We start from the raw sequence: 22,104 nt of genomic DNA on the forward strand, positions 1-22,104 counted from the left end.
GACTGTCCAGGTGAAACCAGTCTTGGCGCGCCAAGGTCCCATGGACGTCGATGATGGGAGAGGCTTTCCAAAAGGTTTCGTTCCAAAGATATCTTGCTGCTAGAGCCGTAGACTTCCATCAGCGCCATCGGAGAATTCCCGAAAATCATGTTACGATGACTGGAGGGACATCATTGGATTAGTCCTGCTGTAGCAGATGCTTCTGTACATCCGTTACCAGGGGAATTAACTAATTTACACACAACCGCTACTTGGGTCTGAGTCTCCCATACCATCATGCAAAGCTGCCAGCCGCAAAAGTCATCACATGTCCCGGCGAAAGCAGCACCACCACCAAAACATCTCCGTTTGCCATCCGTCCTGTCTTCGCCCAGTCCAATCCTCACCATTGACTGCAACTGTTTTCCTCACGAAGCCACACTTCAAAGCCCATCCCAACACCAAATCGACCTCCCAGTCGGTCAGAAAGCCGCCGAGCAGACTTTGAATCTCCGTGCTCGGTGCCCCGGGTCGGAGGTGCACGATGCCTACAACCGCTGAAAGCACCTTGTCCCACAGATTGCGGTCCAGCCCGCCCGTGAGCATGTCGCGCCATACGGGCCAGTGAGTCTCGCTGCTGCCCTCGATCGGCGGCTGGAGGTCGCCCGACTCTGACAGCTCCTGTACGGCAGAGATGCTGGTCGGAAAGCCATGCTGGTATGTAGCTGTCGGCACGATCTCCACATCGAAGCCCAAATCCGCCTGATCAATCTGTCGCGTCTGATAGCCGACTTTCTCCCAACTAACGCCATAGCGTGACTTCATAGAGCCTTTCCGGGGCGTATGGAAAGCATGCCCGCGTGTGCAAGGTTGAGGAGGGCAAGCATTTGGCCGTTGGAGGTGTTTGCTTGATTTGGGATGTTCAATGTTGGGGGTGGAGTGGGCGCAGTGGGGGAGCCTTGCCCATTATGGTCAAGGAAGGCTGAATCCAGAACGTCGAGTTTGTATGCCGTTGCGTCGTTGAGGAGGTCGAGATTGACATAGGCGCGTTTCTGACCCAGTTGCTCCGAGAATCTGGTGGTCAAAATGTATGTGAACTCTCGCTTCTCGATGAGGGTCGGACTGCGTTTGACAGTGCTGTCGGCTTTGCCCACAAGGCGGTCGGCTTGGAGCTGAACCAGTGCTGAAGCCACGGCTTGTTCGCGGGCGTTCTCATCGGCTGAGAGGGATGACAGCGTTGTTATTACGTTTGAGCGCAATTCAGCACTGTTGGACTTTGCCGCTGCCACGAGTGAGGAGAGGAGCATTGAGCGGGCCTGAGCTACTATGTCGACGGTGGGCTGGGACTGTTGCTTCTGTGTGCTAAACGAGACGCCACTGACAAGCTCTTCGCGCTCGTAGTTGCGCAGACTGTGGCTAGGCACTGTCGCTGTACTCATGGGCGCTGGCTCATCGAAAGTCAGCCCATACTCTTCCTCCAAGCCGGCCTTGGTTGACGGTAGAGCATTCTCTATGACGAAACTGGACAGTGTCGACTGCATCCACTCAAACAAATCCTCCCAATCACTCTCAGCAAGGTTTGATGGGTCAATCAATGGAGCGCTTCCATCCTCGACAGCCTCGAGGTACCTGGAACGCAGATTGGTGGCAAGCGTCGACAAGCCGTCGGCGTGAAGGTGCTGAATGGCTGTCCAGCGCGGCTTGATCCATGAGAGCTGTGAACCAGGGTTGAGCCGATCGACTAGTTTCCATTCGATGGTCTGCTGCCTGCCACCTGCGAGGACGCTGACCAGTGTGACAGATGCACCGATGCGATCAATGTCTTGGGTCGATGTTTTGGATAGAAGCGTAGCATACTGCGCCTCAATCTCATCGGCCGTTCGTGGCTTGCGATTGTATGGGCGCTTCTCGCGCGGTGCTTCTGGCTCGGACTCGAAGTCGACGTCCACATCCGCATCCGGATCCGCATCCACGTCTTTCCGGGATCTCTTTTTACTCAGCGGCGCAATATCATGCTCGTAGAAGTCGAATGTACGCTTCCTCTTGAGTGAGCCGGTCGCTTGACGAGTTACACGGCCGTCAGTCTCCAGAATTGCGGCTTCTGAAGAGTCCAAGCCCAATGAGAGACCGAGTCGCAGTCTTTGTTGAGCGAAAGGGGGCCATGAGTCGAAGATCAATGTTGGTTGCTCCGCAAGCTTCTCATCAGAGGTTGGCCGCAGCAGGATCCATGAGGCCGGAGGACTCGAAGGACTGTCTTCAATGGTACAGGTATGGTTAATGAAACACCATGGCACTTTGCTTGTGGTCAGCTTGTCGGCCAGCCTATTTTCCCATTTTGCCACCAGGCCAACAGTCCGGAAGAATGCTGCTGTTTGATCCAGCGGCGGGTCATGTTCTGATGTTATTTGGGCGTCGCCCTGCTCACGCAATAACTCGGACAAAGAGTCCGGTAAGTCCACCTTCCTGAAGACATCCTTCCTGAGATCTTCGGTCTTCCGCCTCGGAGCACGGCGCCGCTTGGGGCTTTCAGGAATCGCGATAGGCCTAACAGGCGACCTCAGGTGATCCGGAAGCTCGAGCTTTGCATTGTATTCCTGTACTTGTGGCAGACTCGCGAGTCGTGGACCGACCTTTAGCGTAAGGAAAGAGTTGTTTGGGTGTACAGTGCTGTCCACACTCGCTGAAGATGAACCGACGCTGGACTCTCGGCTTGTTGGTATGCCTGTGTGGTTCGATGACTGCGCAGGACCCCTGAGCTTCAGAGTCACGTATGATGTGGCTGGACCGGCTTTCAACTTCTTCAAGACAGGACGCCGGGATCTCACGATCGAATCTCCGGAATCAGAGGCATCTTCGTCCCATCCACCTCGGCTTCGCGAAGAGCTTGTGCGCCGACGTCGCTTTCTCGGCGCCGCATTGGGAGGATCTGGTTGATCCTCTACATCATCATCTGTGCCGAAGATATCATCAGAGCCACGAATAATCTTATTCGTTGACCTCTCTTCGAAATCGGTCCATACATCTGGGAAGTAGTATTGTTTACCTACTTGAGACATTGCTGCTTTGAGGCCTTCGATCCGGGTATCAGCCAGCGGTACAGTCGGAAGGTAAAGAACATGTTTGGTCAATGTGGCACCACTTTGATCACGGTACGAGAAGGTGTGCTTTTTGACCTCTCCAGCTCCCACTAGTCGATCCATAGCACGCTTCGCCGTGGTTAGATTTGGTAGACCTGCGAATCCACGCTGCATCCACATTGCACCAGATGAACGTCTGATGGTGACATGACAGCCCGGTCCCACTGAATCGTTCAACCTTAGAAGCTCTATGATAATTTCCTTGACATCGTCAATCTGCGAGCGTGTGCCTGGCTTCCGGAATTTCTTTGGCGGCCCTTCTGAACTTGCTTCTGAGTCGTGCGAATGCGACGAATCACGCTTGTGCTCGAGTGCTGTATCACTAGCAGGAGGTGTCAGGATCAGAGGAGGGGTCGTGGGAGGCTGATAAGGACCGGTGCGAGGGGCCAGGGGTCTCAGAAGGGACGTCGAATGCGTCTCAGGAGCTGCAGCAAACTCTGCAGACTGTCCGTCGTGGCCATCATTCCCTCCGCCTGCTGAGGTTGACTCGTCGTTGGCATTCCGAGTGCGCTCGGCTGGTGTCCCAATTGCGAAGAGGCGTTCATGGGGTTCGTCGACTTCCAGGTCTTTGCCACTCTGCTCGGTCTCGATCACTGTCACGGGAGCCAAAGTACGCTGATCGCCTGGGACATGTTCCTGTCGATCGTTGGCTTCTCCGACTTCGTGAGGTGATCCATCGATGCTGACTGCTGGAGATCCAGTGGACGAACTTTTGCTAGCTTCCATCGACTCCGCCGCTTTTTGTGTCGGGCGCCTGCGCTTGATGGCCTTCGAGACTCAAGCAAGGACGACCTATGGATGACTTGCTCGACAAATCGATGCGATTGTGACGCACGAGGATTTCGAACGTGGGATTGCTGTTCGACGGCATTGCTGGCTTGCGAATGTGGCTGCGATGGCGAGACAGTATTAGGCAATCGATCGGACCTCCATTCATCATCGTCGTTGACATCGAATGGCACGTGTTCTGCATCCTTTCCGGTGCCTACTTTTTGCGCAGGCTGCTCCCTACTCACAGCCTTCACGGGAGTAACTAGCGCCGTGACAGTTGCCGATTGCCACTTGGCACGGGCTTTTGCACCAGGCGTGGACTTCACACGTTTGGCCTTCACGGGCTTCTTTTTCAGACGCTGCTCAACATCACTGTCTACTTCTGTTTCGTCCATGAGCATGTCGTACTGCTCCTTACTAATAGTCGGACGCACAGGCTCTGTCGTTCGAGGGGTAGATGGCTCCTTCACGAGCTCAAAGAAGACTCCGGCTCTCGGCACCTTGCCGAAGGCTGCAAGCAGGTCGGGTGGATATTCGACGTCGAGCTTGCGCTGCACGGGTCGCTTGCCTTTCTTTGGCGGTTTGTGAGCGGCGGCGGACCACTGCCAATTCTGATAGCTGTGCGCAGCGCTGGAAGTTAGGAAACGATATGCATAGACTTTGGGTGGTCGGTCGCCAAGGTCTAAAGTACTGGCTTCTTGAGACTTCAGAGCTGCAAGGATGTCGGGAGGATATTCGATATCAAGCTTGCGCGGCATAGGTCGCTTGTCTTTCTCTGTCGCTGCGTGAGTGGCAGGGAACCTCCGCCAGTTCTGATAGCTGTGCGCAGCGCTCGAAGCCAAGAAGCGGTATGCGTAGACCTTCTGTGGCTGGTCACTGAGGTCTAGAGTACCAAGCTTCCTCGATTTCACCACCATGACCTGCGCCTTGTGTAGAACGCGAGACAGATGCATGCCAACAGGTGTGACATAGGCGCCGGATTGTTTCCGTTCCAATACCTCCCGTGTCCTACGTACCCAACCTTCAGAGATGTCGTTGCTCTCTCGTGGTAGAGGTAGACCAGCTTGCTTAGCTAGGAGGAGCACTTCGTCGAAGCGATCCGGCCGGCTTTGGAATAGTGCAGTGCCAGCTGGATGACTTGCGGTTCCGCCACGCCGTCCAGCTTCAGGAGCGAAGCCTCCTTCCGCCTCCAGTCGTGCATGCCAGAAGTGATGCTGCCAAAATTTCTCTGTACCTTGTAGAAACTTCCTTGGTCGGCCAATGACGGTTGTCTCGGGACGCTTGTATGTGCGCTGCGTCTTACGCGAGGGCTCTTTTCGTGGCTTGAAAGCAGGGTCATCATCGGTGTTGTGTCTCCGCTTCTGGCGCTTAGGTTGAGGCTCGTCAACTGACTCCTCAGCAGTGCCAAGATCCTCTGCTCTGGCGGTCTGAGCACTGACAGACAGCGAGGCACCACCGTCATGCAGCAACTCGTTGCTGTCAAGGAGGGGAAATCCGAATTCGTCCATTGTTGATGCGTTGTGTGATCCAGGACGTTGCCGTGAAGCCTCGTCCGTTTGGTTCCATTGTGCGGCGTTGTGTTCGTTGGTCTCCTCTATATCTGGAGGGTATCGCGCCTCCTGCTTATCCGAAATCTCGGCGATCGTCTTTTCAAGTGGCGTCGGGCTGTCGGCAAAGCCACTCAGGTCATTCTCTTCGAAATCCCGTAAGCGTTGATAACAGGTTCTCGGTTCTCCGGTATGAGCGAAGACCCCAAGCGCAGCTTTGACCTTCTTCAGGTACCCTGATCGTACAAAAGTTCGGAGTATCCTCATCAATGCTTTCTGGCCATCCTCGCCCGGTGTGCCCACAGTGGTAGCAAGCTCGCCAGCATCGACAAGCTTTTCTGTCGCAAATACGGCAATGACTCTCTCAACAACACTTTGGACAGTAAGATCTTCAAAGTGCGCATCAGGGGTTAGATCTCGCTGCGACGCTGCGGCTATTTGTGTCGGCGATGCGAACCGACGTAGCGTTAGGCGACATGTCGGATGACCTTGCAGCATCTCTGTCTCTTTGATGATATAGCCTTTTGCACATAGTGAGTCTGTCCACTGCGACACGGAGCGCTTGTCCTGGCCTGCCACTCGAGAGAGCTCACCTTGCAGAATGCCGTCCGACCGAGCTGCTGCGATATGTAGTAACAGGCTATATTCGGACCGGGACACCCGCTTCTCATCTGGTTCATGGCCGCAGATTGCCCAATAGACTCTGTCATCGTTGACAAATATGCGTGGCAGTCGAGCAGATTGCTCCTTGAGGGGGACGCCCGTTGCAATCAAGCTGTGTAGCGAAACGCCGGTCTGTTGATTTGCTTGACCGATTGTGATGTCTCGGTGAGATGACAACCACTCATAGACACTACAGACGAAATTGTCGTCAATGACCTGGGGTGATACATCTTCGTGCCTGGTTTTGGCGTAGAATGAATCGATGGCGTCGATGAGGTCCGAGACACTCGCACCTATGACTCACGTGATCAGCACGAATCGTCGACGATGAGAATAGCAAAATGGCCCATGAATAGCAGGAAGGACGTTCAGTGTGCTGCGCGAATGGCATACAGGAAGACCGATGAACCATACGGCTGGGGTCGAACGGCGCCTTCTCGGTGGGGACTTTTTGCAATATGCACAGGTGTCGCTCGCGATGATCAGTGCAGGAATTCTTACCCAGAGAACAAAGCGCTAACTCTTCAAGCAAGAACTCGATCAGGTCGTCCAAGCTCTTCTCCATGACTTTAACTCAACAGGCGTCATTGCGATACTCGAAAAAGTCGTGCTTGTGGTCTGCTCGCTCGATGCTCAATTCTTGTGCTCAATTTGTGTGTAAATTCGAGGCAAGGTGATGTGGGGCGCAGAGTCACAAACATCGAGACAACCCAGAAAAGTCTTGGCATGACATTTGGACAAGGTGAAGGCAACCTGGGGATGACTCTGTCTTGCCTTCGGCCTGACTTCCACCGAACCTACTACTCGAGACCGTACAACTAGCGACATGTCAAGCATGCTCTTTTCGACCTCTACTCGGCTCACACAGCGGCTGTGTGCGGACACATGTCTGAACAGACACTCATACAGGCTGCATCAACAGACGGCTTATGACCACGAGAGGAGGTATCATATTTAGATATGTATCGCGGCCTCCCCTCAGTCAAAGCGTCAGGGACACAGAGACCTCCTCGGGTGCGTGCAACGGACAACTCGTACTGGGAGCAGAGGCTTATGTCGGGTCAGGTAGGTGCTGCGAGGTTTGGAACCGGTGTCTAGGTCGGACTTCGGGCGAGGGCCCAGGATCACTCCAGGCTATAGCTCTGCTTCACGTTCTACATGTGCCTTGCAGCATGAGTATGATATTACATGCTTTCGATGGCAGGAAGCAGGAGCTGGATCACCCGCGATCGTAGGACCCAATGGCAGGAAGGAGTCGCGCGATCGTGTGATTATAGGAGGGCGAAGGAAGATAAGTACGTCTCGCATGCAGGACGGAAGAAGGATAGATCTCTTTACGGAGGATGCAGTACGGTGAGTGTGTGGTGTTGAGCAGAGCGAAAGAAGATCACGAGAACTTGAAGCCACGGAAGGAGCTAAGTGGGAGTTGAGCAGGAGCCATGGCAGCCGCGACGAACAGAGCAGGAGCAAGAGCACAACCATAGTTTTGGCAGGATCGATCAGCACGCACTGGCAGCGCAGACTGACGCCAGTGGTTCACCGACCTACCTCAGCAGGAACACACAAAACGAACGTAAAGTACACGTGCAAACTTGAAAAATTATCTCAGCCAGTCTATTGATGTTTTGAGAGCGAATCGAGATACAGCAAAATAGAAAAGCTGCGCACGAATAATCGATCTCGGACGTGATCTACCAGCCATATTTCGTCCTTCATCAGTGAGGCACACCCGACGCCTTCAAAATAAATTCTGCTTTTGCTCGCGCCCTGACTGGCTCAGATCGAAAGGGAGCTGAGTTTGACGACCAACTCGACTGGAGATGAATTGGCTGTCTTGCTGCGCAACATCGCCACTGTCTCGTTCTTCCTACTGTACAATCGAAGCTCGATCAGGTCTCCACGAGAGTCGTGAGGTCGCGTGATTGTTCATGAAGCGATTGCTCGCGGAGCCCCACGGCGATTGTTGCGCTGTTTGTTCGGCTTCGAGACGGTGCTCCAGCCGTCCTCCTCTAGATTTTCTGCTGTGGTTGGTGTTTCAGGAGCGGGAGACTTTGGACCAGCCTTTCTCCATGACCCGCCGTTGGCCTGGCTGGCTGGAACGACAATTTCCTTCGGCTTGACCTCTCTGTCAACCTCTGGTCCGACGGCTTCTTCCTGTTCATCCTCGGCAATCATGTCGTTGGTAGATTCTCTGCGAAGAATATCAAACTTTGGGCCAGCTGGCTTCTCGTGCTTCTCTTCTTCTTCAAGCTCACCTTTCGAGGCTGTTTTCGTGAGCTTTGGAGATTCCGGCTTTTCAGCATCAGTCTTCTCCTTCGCCAGCCTCTTCTCCTCTGCTTTCTCTGCCTTGAGTTTATCCTCAGCTTCCTTACGCTCTCGAATAGCCACTTGGCGCTTCTCTTCAATTGCTCGCTCCTTCGTTGCGGTGTCCACAGGTCTAGCGGCTCCGAAGGGACTGGCCTTGGAATCTGTGCCAGCAGATGGGCTCGCTGCGGGGTCCGCCTCAGACACTGTCCGCTTCTGTAGATTGAGTCGCGGCCGGCCGCCTGGACCAACGCCTGGTCGGGGGAGGGGGCGCGCTAGTTTCGGGTGTAGGAGATTTGGCTGGAGGATCCGGTCTCATCTTAGATCTCCACTCGTTGTCCAACTCGGGGGCTGTGGGCTGCCTTTCGATGACGGGCTTGTCGAACTCACGCCTTGGAGCCTAGAGCCATCCTGTGAGCGTCCCTCGCCCCATGACGGTGATCCATGGCGAAAGTCGGGGCCATTCTTGCTCGGTTGTCTGCCTCCGTCACGCAAAGATGTGCCTTGGGGTGGACCAGGGAGGGGTCCTCTGCGCTCCCAATTCGAGAAGTCGCGGACTTTCCCGTCACCAGCGGGTTCGAAACCACGTCGGCTACCACGATCGCTGCCAGCATCCGATCTGTTGTCATCGAAACGATTAAAAGCTGGCCTGTCAGAGACTCGGCGTTGGTTGTTAGGTAGATCGGGCAGAGGCCCTTTCCGAGACCAGTCGCTGAGATCCCTTGCAGGGTCAAGACCTTGTTTGGCTTCGAAGTGTCAGCCTTCTGTCAACGGAGAGGAATCAGAGGCTTACGAGGTTCCGCTACACTGACACGGACATTTCTGCCGTCAATGTTGCCACCACTGAGCGACAAAGCAGTCTTGAGGCCATCCAGGGTTTCGAACGTGACGTATCCAAACCCCTTAGGTTTGTCGTCCATCTTGTCGCGGACGATGCGCACCTCTTTGACCTCGCAATCCTGGAAGAAGTTCTTGACATTGTCTTCGTTCGCCTCGAACGATAGATTGGCGAGGTGAGCAGTGAAGGGAGGCGCGCTCGGAAGGGGAAGTTGCTCGCGCACGGAGTAACCGTCTGTTCGGCGTTCTGAGGAAGTCAGTGTGAAATTTGGCGGACGAGCGTTGACCATAGACATGCCTGAGAAGCTGCGTTCGAAGCCGCCGCCAGTACTGCTGCCAAAGCCACCCGTCGTGGAGCTGAAGCCGCGTCGTTCGGTGGTATAGGATGGACGTGAGTCTGCGGCTGCTTTGACCTTAGTACAGACACACGTAGCTTGGCTGGAAAGACCTACATGGCAGAGGCATGTCCTCCATCTCATCTGCCCACGAGCCATAATCTGTTCCCGTCAGTCCGGCCGTGCACCCGATGAATTATTTGGCTATCGTACCCTGGTTCTCGAGGAATTCACCTAGTTTCAACTTCTGGCCTTTGTTCTTCGGCGCTGCACATCAAATTAGCTTTGCTCTTCGTTGGCGCACGATGCGGTCGGCGAGGGTCGATGGCCAGGCTTACCCATGATTGCGACGATTTTCTCGTTCAGCCGCCTACCCACGCCCGCGAGTAGAAGGCTTCATTCGATCGCGAGAAAGAGCTAAGATAGTTCCAACGGTCGGCTGAGCGACCGACTTGGACAAGGTAAAGGTGAGACGATTGGCAGATTAGACTCACAGGCGAGTCTGAAGTAGTGGCAGAAAATCGACAAGTGATGGGCGCACGCACAAGGCAATTCGGGTCGTAGATTTCTTGCCCTAACCCGTTTGAGACTTCACATAGTCCGAGTCCCGGCGGCCTCTGATCGCCTTTTCATCTCTTTGCTGCCTTCACCACACCAAACTAGATACATTCTGATGTGATGTCGTGATGATCACGCAGTCTCTACTGCCAAGAAGAGGTGAATGCGTCTGAGATGGCAGTGACGGCCACCGACAAAGCAATGGAGGCAACGAAGCTCGACCTATACGCTCGCTCCTTCCTCCTACCTGCCATTGCCACCGGGCTTGGGACTGGTAAGTGTGGAAATCCCATCATATGTTCTTATTGCCAATGACTGTGAACTAGGTGCTATTGGTCTTGTCGGAGGCAGTGCTTATGGACTACTCAATTCTCCTCGGCCTGTGGCTTTCACGGGGGCGGTAACAGTTCAGAGTGCATACTACGGGGCCAGCATTATATGTATGTAACCGTCATAGTCACGAACTGGCTGCATTGCCCATGGACTTATCGATGAACAGTGGCGCGGAGCTGTCTGCTAGCTGCCTGCCCACCCGAGTACAGGGACAAACGCTCTGTTCGGACTCTGGCAAGTGGAACGGCTGGTGCTCTCTCTGGTCTCCTGGCCAGCACTTGGCGTAAGTGAAGCTCGTCGGCCGTGACGCAGATGCTAAAACTAAGATTAGAACAATCGACCCGCTTCAGAACAGCTGCTTTGATAGGCACCATCAGTGCAGTCTCCCAGTTAGGCTACGATACGCTGTATAACAGGTATAGCCGGACGCCAGACAGGACGCCGTTTTTGGAACGCATGGCGAACAGCCGCTTCATACCTTTGAGATCCATGCCAGATGACGAATATGAAGGCATTCTCAACGAACGCATCGCGAAAATTGATGCCGAGATCTCGTCGCTTGAGTCGCAGATTGGTTCATTGCAAAGTCAAAAAAGTCAGCTTACGACTTGACCCCATGATCGAGATTCGACACATGGAATAACATCTGCCGCACACAGTCTCTCCTGTCCATTGACGTACCTCCCTTGGACATGACAGCCTCCGACGCATATCGGCTTGTTGCCGCAGCATGTGGGCGTGAGTTAGTGGACAGTCAAGAGTGACAGCAATTCGCGAGGAGGACTCGGCCGGAAAAGGCAGACATGGTCAAAATGGTCAATGGATGACCAGACGTGCAAGATCTGCTGCAATTCGCATTCGAGAGCCCCTTCGGTCGACCACCGGATGATCTGCGAGTGTGCGAGTAAGCGAGGATCTGGGCCGGGTCCCCATACTGCTGTACTGCATCAGAAGAACCGTGGATGCATGATCTTGATCTTGATCTTGATCTCATACTATGACGACAGACTTCCTAGGGGGGCAGGGTTCATGTGTACACATTAGGGCAACGAGATAGAACGGCGGAAAACATGCATGACTACAAACCTGGGGCATGCTGAGTGAGAGCGTAGCAATAAGAAGGAAGCACAGTACAGTATCACTGGTTGGAATAATATACGATCGAGCTCCGGATCTTGGTTTACGGCTTTCCGCCTGCAGACCCCACCTAAACTTTGACTGCGGGTGTCATTCGCAACCTTGAACTTGTGAATGCACAGACCGTGCGGCGCCTGCGATCCGCCCGCATCCTTCCAAGGTTGTTATCAGTTTTGGTTGCAAAGAGCTTCCTCACATCTCTGTGGCAAGATACTTCTTCGTGCCTTCCTCGCGGTCCTCGATATCTCACGGTAGCTCTGTGTGCTGGTTCTCATCTTGGAATGCGACAACCTTGCTCTGCTTAGATCGCGCTCGGATTAACGTGTCGAGCTAGCGCTATTCTCTTTGTCGAGTGATTGCATTTCACAACTGAGACCAATCCGACTGCCTCGAGACACGGTCGCAAGTCTCGTACCATAGCTGATCAGAGCACATGAACGAGTGCCATGTGCGACGGTCAGACATCTCCCAAAAGATGAGCCCACCGTGGGCTCGCCCTCTCCTCCTCGCCGCCGTGCGTTGAGAACAGACCCGCCAGCCAGCAATGGCCTTGATCAATGGAACAAAGGTCGCTGGCTTCCTGTTCCTCGCATACCTGTCGTCGTTTGTCTTGCTTGCCGTCATCAGGATCGCGACAGGCATATCTGTGCAACGCATAGGCTACTTTAGTCTGCGACATATCTCGTTTTCGCCACGGGAAGGCATCAGGGTCGACCTGCGCGGTCTGGGATTGAGTCTACACCGCCCAACATTCGCGCAGCCAACCTGGCTGAGTCTGGTCTTCACCGAACTGAAGATCTCGCTCGATCCATCAGCCGTCGACAGTCCTTCATCCAAGTCCGGTGGCTTCCTCTCGTTTCGTCCGAGAACTCCGCAGGCCCAAGAGAAGAAGACACCCAAATCGAAGACGCACAAGGACAGGTCACAACTATGGCAGAAGCTTACGCAGACCAAAGAGCGCATCAAGCGGTTGCACCGCGAAATCAAATGGCTGCGAATGGTCGATATCCGCGCGGACGACACGGTGTTCGAAGTCGTTGGAGCGGGCCAGGTGCATGTAACAGGCTTCACAGCAGCGGTACATACTAGGCGCAAGCTTCTTGACAGGACTCGACTCTTCCGGCACAAGAAGGACCCCTTGGGTGAGCAGAGACCTGCAGAATGGATCTTCACTTTCCGGAGTGTTTTGCTGGGAGTCGGTGCAAATGAGCCAGTCGAGGTCTTGGACGGCATGACTATCAACATTCATGGTCTCATCTACCATGACAAGGAAGGCTTGCGGGACACTTCCATTGCTCTCAAGGCTGGACGCCTCTACATTCCCGTCGATGACATCCTACAGTTTCAACGTCGGAATCAGCGTCTGCGCGCGCGAGCCAAAGAAGAAGCGAGAGCTTTCTCGGCCCTGAGACGATCTTCAACAAGCCCTGCGAGCCCTACCAGTCCTACGAGTCCGGTCCACGAGATCTCCCTTGAGGATGTGGTGCACGAGCTAGATAACCCTGGAAGTCGCGAAGCTTCCATCGTGCAGACGGTCGCAGATTCGAAGGAGTTTTTTGGTTCGATCTTGCGAGGAGTCCAAGAAATCCAGGTCGGCTTGAGTTTCATTCGTATTTCGAAAGAGCTCGAATCTCTGCGGCAGGCGAACCTTCCCCTCATGGCAAATCTCGTCACTCACGAATTGGGCATCGACCTGCATCGATTGCAGAATAATACTCCAGCTCATCGGATGTATTTTGCGCGGGATGACGTCGCCCACCAGGCACTTCTTGCCGCTGTATCATTATCGGTGACCATAGACGAGGACGAAAGCAAGTCTCACAAGCTCATGTACGTACCTATGGCGACAACAACGATTCGGACAACTCTGCCCTCCAAGACAATGACATTAGCCCAAGAGCAAGACATCTCGGAACGAAACCAGAACATTCTCTTCGCCAATCTGGTGGTTACTTCTCCATCTGTTGATCTGGTGCCTCAGCACATCATTCGGTTGCTCACTCTGCTTCCTGCGCAGTCTTCGGAAAGTCCTACTACTGTTCAGAACCGGCACCGTCTTGTGTCCAAGCTCTTGCCAAAAGCAAGCATCAAGTTCTCGGTGCACGAGCCTGTTGTCCGTTTCGTGCTCCCCGTGGCTGACCCTCAGTACGCGCATCAGGGCGACTTCGACATGATTATATCCGCCATATCTTCGCTGACCCTCGATGTGGAGTCCTCGCATTCAGCCGCTGGGGAGCTCTTGTACTCGCTAGCAGCCAACTACAGACTCGTGTCACACCAGCTGTACTATCAGTCTGCGTCCGGTCAGAAGCATAACCTCGTGGTGACGGATCTCCTTGAAGTCAAGGTCAATATCTCTGCGTCGACTGAAGTGCTCGTTACTGTTTCGGCCAACTTGAAGGACTTCTCAATCTTGATGGTCCGGGAGGAGGTGATAAAAGGCATCTACAACATTGTACGGCACTTCCGACGCACCACCAAGCCAACAAAACTCGGCCCTCGACCCAAAGGATCTCATTCCGCTTTCTTGAGACGTTTGCCATCTTGGCTCCTCGAATTCCATTTCGAAGGCTCGAATTGCAGCATGGAAACCGCAGGCATTGACAGAACAATATCCACACAAACCCGTGGAATTGCTTTCGAACTAGAGTCGTGGGCGATTGATTATCGCTCTCAACAGGCGGAATCTGCAAAGAGCCCCGTGAGCAAAAGGAAAGCGAGCACATCGGTCCGCGCAGAGGAGACTTTCTCCAACATACATCATCTCTCGCCCCCGACCTCACCGTCTCGTGGAGCTCGTTCAAGCGATCCGACGGATGGTCGACGTTTGACAGTCCATGGCCGTCAACTCGAAGGCTTCATCATTGAAAGTCAGGATCGATGGGAGCCGGATGCATTCTTATCAATTCCGCGATTTGAAGTTGCCTGTAGTACCTCTCGGGATCTCCAGAGTCCCATCTTCCATCTGCACTCAGCGGTCAGATCAGTGCTGCTGGAATTTTCGCTTTACCGCTTTTACTCCATTGGTATAGCCGCGTCCGCTGTGCAGGATGCTTTCGTAGGGTCTCCTGGTGCCCAACAGAACGCAGCGCCTTCGACGCAGGCTAGTGAGCTGGATGCGCCTCACAGTCGATTCTCCTCTGGTGGACAGATTGAGCTCACAACTATCGATGTCAAGGTGAACTACGTTCAGGTGAAGCTGAACATGCCTCATGATCCGCCAATGATGCTGCAAGCGTATAACCTGACCTCTGGTCGACACAGATGGTCTGCACCCTTCTTCAGATCAGATCTGGTTCGTTTGCATGCCGAGTCACCTTACATCAAGAAGGCGTGGGCACGCATCGTGACTCTAAGCAACTTACGGGCCGATTTGCGCCACTCAAAGAAGAAGACCAGTCAGGGCTTTGTGGAGGACCATTCGATCGACGTGGCAGCTGATTTCATCAGGCTGTGCTGTCCTCACTCACTGCGGATGTACCTAGTGTTTGACAACTTTGTCAACACTTTCAAGTCCATTGAGCAGTTACAGCACCGCTTCAAGACCCGCACTAACGAGTACATACTCCACAAAGACCCAAAATCACCGGTAAAGGTACCTCGCGTTTCGGTCCGGGCCCGCGCCTTCTTGTTCGAGCTGGAAGACGATCCATTCGAATGGAAGCTTGGCATGATATACCATATCGGTCGCGTGGAGCAGAAACAGCGACTCGCTCGAGAAGCTGCTTACAAGCTGAAGTTAAGAAAACTCAATGAAGAGAAATTTGGTCGCGGCACCTCACGCTATAGGGCTGCTTCTAGAAGCAGACCCCGGACATCAGAAGGCAGCGCTTCCTCTACGCCGCACCGAAGGCGTAGCGCTGACTCCTTTGACGACAGAGCACCCAGAGCCCGATCCACCTCCCGAGGGCGTAGAGGTCGATCCCAGAACAGAATCAGGTATGACAGAGATGGTACTTGTGCTGTCACCGGAACCAGTAAAGTAGGGCCCGACGAAGCATGGCAGAAACTGCAGGAGCACAATGCTAGGACATGGAAGCGACGTATCGACTGGATGATTCTCGCCCAGAAGAACACTGTTAAGAACGTGCGAAAAATGTTTACTGGGGCCGACGCCGCACCTCATCATGAAGACGAGCGCGAGCAGATACTCGACATACCATTCCGACCAGGTCTCCTGATGTTCGTGATCAGTGATCTCCATCTGGTGGTCGACAAGCCATCGTTCCCATTGCAAGATCTTCCCACTTTCATGCACGAAGTGGGGAAGGGCATGCCTTACGACATGCAGTACTCTCTCTTGATCCCCATGCATCTTTCATTGGACATGGGCGAAGCAAGAGTGATGCTTCGAGACTACCCACTAAATCTTCTGCACATTCCTGCGATCCGGCCGGGGCAGCCACCTCGGCTGGCGAGCTGGTCAGTCCGCTCGGATTTCGTGATCGCAGAAGAATTTCGCGATGAGGAATCGATTCGACATGTAAAAGTCGACGTCGTTCCGAAAGGTCAGCGTAGCGAAGATGGAACGGAAGTGCCAGGATTCTCTCTCGATGTGCGTCGCACAGTGTCGCCAACGAAAACATATTCGAAGCCTGTCATTGATATCAACACAAGCTTACCGACCACTATCTCGTGGGGAACGTCCTATCAGCCCGTCATCCAAGACATGATGATGATCATCGAGAGTTTTACAAAGCCGGAAATTGATCCTTCGGATCGAGTAGGATTCTGGGACAAGATCCGACTGAACTTCCATTCTAGGCTTACTGTGAACTGGAAAGGCGACGGCGACGTCCAGCTACGATTGAAAGGCTCTAGGGATCCCTACGTCGTGACTGGATATGGCGCCGGTTTCGTGATGTGCTGGAGGAACGACGTGCAGTGGCTTGTACATTCGGGCGATGATCCTCGGAAGTTCATGACAGTCCGTAGCGGCGAGTATGTCTTGGCAATACCTGACTACAGCCATGAGGCGCGTCACTCTGTCGAAGCCAGGGCTGAGAGTGAAAGCGACAGCATGAGTTCAGGAGGAGGAGCGAGAAACGCAGCAATTTTCCAGAAAGTGATCATGAAGCTCTCCGGCAATGTCCAATGGACGGCAGGTCTGGTCTATGAACGTGATCTGGACGATGGCACTCGAACTTCTGACTTCCGACCCCATTACGACATTGTTCTCAAAAATCCAAAGCAAGCACACAATCTAGATCTGGCAAAATACGATGCTTTCGAGGGCTTCAGGAGCCAGCACATACATCTCTCGGTCGCTGTGGCTGCCCCGTTTGATAGGGAATGGGCCTCGGATACCATTCCCGCTTCTGACAGTTACAATAGTGTCCATCTGACACCTCGATTCTTTTCTCACTTCTTCAATTGGTGGTCATTATTCCATGGCGTTATGTCTTTGCCGATTCGCCAAGGTCCCCTGTGGCGCGGGCCTGAGAAGTCGAGCAAGAAATTCGGCCGTCATCTGGCAACCATCAAGTATGGCCTGCTGCTATCACCTCTATTTCTTGCACATGTCTACAAGCACAAGGACGCCGAAGACTATCAGGAGGATGTCGTCTCCGCTACAGGTCTCAAAATCCGTATGGACAGCTTCATGCTAGATCTTCACCAAAGGCGAGAATATTTTGACACACTATCGAAAGCCAAAGGCAAACAAATGCGCACAAGTGGCATGAAGATCAACAAGGCTGAGCTCGATTCGTACGAGCAGACCTGAGGGCGCTTTCGGCTAATATTGCTGGCACCACTGCCGAGGATCTGCAAAAGGCTACAGCGGACCTCCTCAGCGCGTATCAGGAGAAGGCCCCGAACATCGATATGAGTCAGTTTGAGATTCCGGACCACGACTTCAGTTGGATTGATATGGATGACTTCGTCGAATTGGATTGGATCTTGCCCGCTGAGTCCAATCCTCAGACGAGGATTTTACCTTTGGCTTTCACTCCGAGGTTCACTTATTTCCGACAAACACAGCATGAACATTCCATTCAAGGCGACGAGTCGCGTCTAAGTCCCTTCGGAGACGAGGACAGCCATTTCTGTGTCATGTCTGGACGTAATGATCCTCGCAGAGTTCAAATGAAGCTAATTGAGGATCGATTGTCAGACATCAACGACAAGATCAAGCAGCACGATCACCTCTTAGGCGAGCAAGAGCTCCGCGTCATTCGAGATGGCGATCACGATGCTAGCCTGAAAGAGGCTCACGAGTCGCTCAATCAGCAGAAAGCTGAGCTCGAAAGTAAACAAAAGTTCCTCGAGCATGGCCTGAAGCGTTTGAGTAGGCATGCGCATCCAGGTGAAAGGAGTGACGCTGATACCGACTCTTCACATCGAGCCTCTCAAGGTAGCGTTGCAGACTCGTCGCCTAACGTACAAGATGGCACCCATATCGATATCGACGGTTTGTTCTCAGCCTCTCACGATGAATTCGCGAGCGATTTTAACAACCGATTCATCATTCACAACATTCAGCTGAAATGGAACAACTCCTTGCGCAACACTATCCTTCGTTACAGCCACCAGGTCAGCCAGCGAAGAGGTTTTGTGTACTACATGTCCAGAAGGGCTGTGAAATTCATCCTTGATATCGTTGAAGAGCAATCCAAATCTAAACAAGAGAAACGCAGACGCAGCGGATATAGCATGCCCAGCCAACCAGTTGTTGTCTCTCCGACAGAAGAAAAAGACGAGGAGGATGTCATACAAGATCGCATAGCTCAGCTGCTCAAAGTTGGCAAGAAATTTGTCAACGCTAACGACGATGACATCCAGGATGTGGACAACGTCCCGGATACTGGTGCCGCAACGCCTGAGGTCAATGAAGGAATCGCGGAACATTTCCAACCCATGAACAGCTATCATCTCCGGATGATCGCGCCACAGATACAGCTACAAAGCGAGAAGAACACGAAATCTGTGGTTTTGGTATCGGCGAAGGGAATGCAATTGAAGATTGTGGCAATCATGGACAAAGCACGCATGTCCGACGATGTGAGTGGTTTGGTGCAGCGACGATTCGCATTGGACATGGATGGCGCCCAATTCTTCGTCACAAACCAGAAGCGTCTCGCGAAGTATCTGCATCTATACAGTGGAAATCGATATGGCAGCCCGCCAGGATCAGATTGGCCACCATGGGTATCGCTTGAAGCGATGTTTGACTTCCATCTAGACCCCTTTGGCTTTCAGAGAGTCATTCAAAAGACTTCGGCCCGTCTTCAATACGACAAATACAACCCTCTGCGACTGAAATACAATGAAGAGGTTGGTGGCAGCAAAACGGACCATGTTAACAGGTCGCTGGGCACCGAGAGCAGAATGGATCAGCTGTGGGTCGACTTTCCTCGCATTCGAGCAAGCTGTGATTCCCATCAGTATTACACCATGTACATCATCGTTCTCGATCTCTTGCTCTACAGTGAGCCGCTCGAAAAGACTCGCAGTGAGCGCTTGGAGAAGATTATGCTCGCATCAGATTTCAGTGACCTTCGGGGCACCCCGGAGATGGCTGAGCGCCTGCAAGACCGCATACGACAACTCGAAGAGCTCAAATTACATTTCCAAGTCAATGCTAAGTATCTGGATAAACAAGGCTGGGAGGATCGCATCAACCTCGAGAAGGATCTGGCGTCATGTGAAGATGAGCTGTTCTTCATCATGAAGGCCATAAACACATCGCAGCAACGGAACGAGGATCGCAAAGACACTGATTCAAATGCTTTCCTCAGGTGGTATCTCAGCGCCTCAGAGATCGTGTGGCATCTTATGCGCGACAAGAATGAACCATTGCTTGAATTCCAGCTCGGCCGTGCCGTTTACGAGCGGATTGATAACAGTGATGGCTCAAATCACAATGCCATGGAGATTCAGCAGCTTCGCGGTTGGAATTTGCTTCCGACAGCCCTCTACCCGGAGATCATCGGCCCTTATCACGATGACGCGCACAAACGCGGTAGTGTCTTTGAACAAGAGAAGATGTTGCAGGTGCACTGGTATATGCTTGAGGCCATTGCGGGCATACCTGTCTTGGAAGAATTCCAGGTCACAATGCATCCGATTAAGGTACAACTGGAGCGAGAACTTGGTAAGCGTCTGTTTGAGTACATATTTCCGGGTATTGGATCAAACGCCTTCGAGAGCGGCAACTTCTCTCCCCTTAACGTCAAGAACATGGGACCGCTTGAAGATGGAGAAGATTCGGAAGGCGAGCAAGCTCGCCGTACTCTAATGCCCGAATACAACCTTCGACCCACTGATACTGAATTGCATCGAACGAACTCACCAGGAGCAATGGGCAGGCGCTTGCAGCCGACTTATAACCTGCAACGGTCTGAGAGGCGACTCAACACGCAAAAGAAGGACAAGGAGAAAAACCACGGTCTTGGCTTAGCCACTGAACATGCACATCGCCTCTTCAAAAGACTCGACTCCACAGGCTCGCATCCAACGATCTCACAGACACCTCCGACCCCGATACGGAAGACATCGGGTTCATCACTGCGATCAGCATTCAGCCAGAACAGAGTGGGCTCTTCTGCGTCCCTCTCCAATCTTGCCAAACCCGAGAATTCTTCTCGCTGGCATCTTCATCGTAGTGGGAGCGGCGACCGCCGCCCGAGCACAAGCAAATCCACCAAATCAACACCAAAGCCGACCGACGATGTCTCACAAATGCTGTCTCGTGCATCGAACTACATGACTTTGGCACACGTTAAGCTTGATTCGTTCGTTGTCTGCCTGTCATATAAGGGCAAGGGTGAGAGGAATCTGGAAGATTTGCACGACTTTGTCTTCCGCATGCCCACACTTGAGTATACAAACAAGACGTGGTCGAATCTCGATCTCGCGCTGCGGCTGAAGAAAGATGTCATTCGTGCACTGATATCGCACACGGGTGCCATCATCGGGAACAAGTTTTCCCATCACAGACCCAACAAGAAGACTCAGGAGCGGCTTCGAGAAATGGCTAATCACAGCACGCTAATACCCAACTCGGACAATTTACGGAATGTCGACACGAACAATTCTGGGACTTCCGAATCCGCCAGCATCTACTCCTTTGGAGAGACAGAGGACTCGCCGCGCATGTCATTCCAGACCGATTCACCTGCGGGAACAAACGGTACCAGCACGCCCAACGGTGGAAATCATCATCACCATCACCACCATGGCCCTCCGCTCCCACTCGGACCGCCTTCAAGCAGTCTCCTCAGATCAGGTAGCTGGTCTCACAGCAATTTACCATCTGGCACGTCCACGCCACTGAACGGGAACCATGCGTCCGGAACCGCGTCGCCCCTCCCGTCCTCTATGAGGAAGGCCTCTGCGGCATCTGGACGTGATCGTGAAGACTCTTCTGGTACAATACGACCTCACACCGCAATTGGTAGCAGCAACAACCGTTCACCTAGTGTTGCAGCATCAATGGGCAAATCTCTGCTCAAGGATACACTGGGTCGACATCTCAGCAATGCCGGAGAAACAGTGAAGGGCCGAGTGAGATTTGGCAACCTGGGTCACAGCCTTTCCATTCCTGGTGCCGCAGATGGTGATGGTGTTAGATCCAGGAGAGGGAGCGAGAGTATTGCACCGGAGGACAACGGTGATCGAGAAGGCGAGACCGAGACGGGAGGGACAAAAAAGAAGAGTGTGCTGTTGCTTGGTAGGAAGGTCTTGAGTCGGCTGAATTAGGAACGCAGCGCTTCTCATTCCGGTGTGTTTGAGACAATCAAAGAGGAGCAGGATCTTCCCGCCGAGCAATACTGTGAGGCGACGATCGACTCCACCGCGACCAGGTCGCTGTCTTTGTCTGCTGTACAGGAGCAGACGTTTGGCTGGCAGCGCGACTGGAGCTGGGGAAGCATTGACGGGACGCTGGCTGCTGGACGTGCGGCTTCTGAAGCCTCTGATGGCCCGGGAGTCGGCTGTTGTCAGCATGATGGACTTCGTCAGAGCCTCGAAGTTGAAGATCTGCAACATGTGACACTTAAGACGACTGCCACAGAAACGATACGAATATCTAAGAGGGGAAGGGCGGGATGGAGCAGCACGAATAGCGCAAGCACGATCCGACCAGGAGATGAGCACTGCGTGAGATGAGGCCTTTCTCGGTTCAGGTCACAGACCGATGGGATCATTGAGCTAGGGAGGGCACTGTCGTGTAGTAATGGGATTCTTATTCTGCCAACACAGGAGAAAGGGCAGCCTCAAAAGCAATACAGGACATGCATGGAGGGACTTTACTTGATTCGGGCGTCTTGGTCGTGATTTGAGCGGCCGCTAAAGCGGTTCTTGCAATGACAATCTTGGAAGATTGATTGGGTTTTGGTCAAGCTGTGGCACGATTTTTGTAGGCCACTTTTCTGCAAGAGGCATTTTTGATGTTCATACGTTCTGCCTCGGAGGCGCTTTGCCCATTGTTGCTATGCGTTTCTCTCTTGACCTGGTGGAGAATTGCAAAGATGCTCTAACTTTGGAAGGAGCCATGAAAGA

General features: G+C 53.2%; 3 protein-coding genes across 3 annotated transcripts; 2 read left to right on the top strand and 1 right to left on the bottom strand.

Annotated features, from left to right (window-relative positions):
* Positions 1–800: 800 nt before the first annotated feature.
* Positions 801–6,662, bottom strand: AB675_12106 (uncharacterized protein; the record flags this gene model as incomplete). The annotated part of the gene is made up of 3 exons (XM_018141011.1): positions 801–3,802; positions 3,952–6,390; positions 6,599–6,662. 3 exons carry the CDS (start codon positions 6,660–6,662, stop codon positions 801–803), a joined length of 5,505 nt encoding a protein of 1,834 aa, XP_017998300.1.
* A 3,643-nt stretch (positions 6,663–10,305) lies between these two features.
* On the top strand, positions 10,306–11,076 carry AB675_12108 (uncharacterized protein; the record flags this gene model as incomplete). Its single annotated transcript, XM_018141012.1, has 4 exons — positions 10,306–10,405; positions 10,458–10,571; positions 10,631–10,747; positions 10,796–11,076. The coding sequence occupies 4 exons, from the start codon at positions 10,306–10,308 to the stop codon at positions 11,074–11,076; spliced, it is 612 nt and encodes a 203-aa protein (XP_017998244.1).
* Positions 11,077–12,145: 1,069 nt separating this feature from the next.
* On the top strand, positions 12,146–21,303 carry AB675_12109 (uncharacterized protein; the record flags this gene model as incomplete). The annotated part of the gene is made up of 2 exons (XM_018141013.1): positions 12,146–17,310; positions 17,397–21,303. 2 exons carry the CDS (start codon positions 12,146–12,148, stop codon positions 21,301–21,303), a joined length of 9,072 nt encoding a protein of 3,023 aa, XP_017998301.1.
* Positions 21,304–22,104: the final 801 nt, after the last annotated feature.

This window comes from Cyphellophora attinorum, assembly GCF_001299255.1.
Source record: "Cyphellophora attinorum strain CBS 131958 chromosome Unknown Contig19, whole genome shotgun sequence".
In the NCBI taxonomy this organism is placed as follows: domain Eukaryota; kingdom Fungi; phylum Ascomycota; class Eurotiomycetes; order Chaetothyriales; family Cyphellophoraceae; genus Cyphellophora; species Cyphellophora attinorum.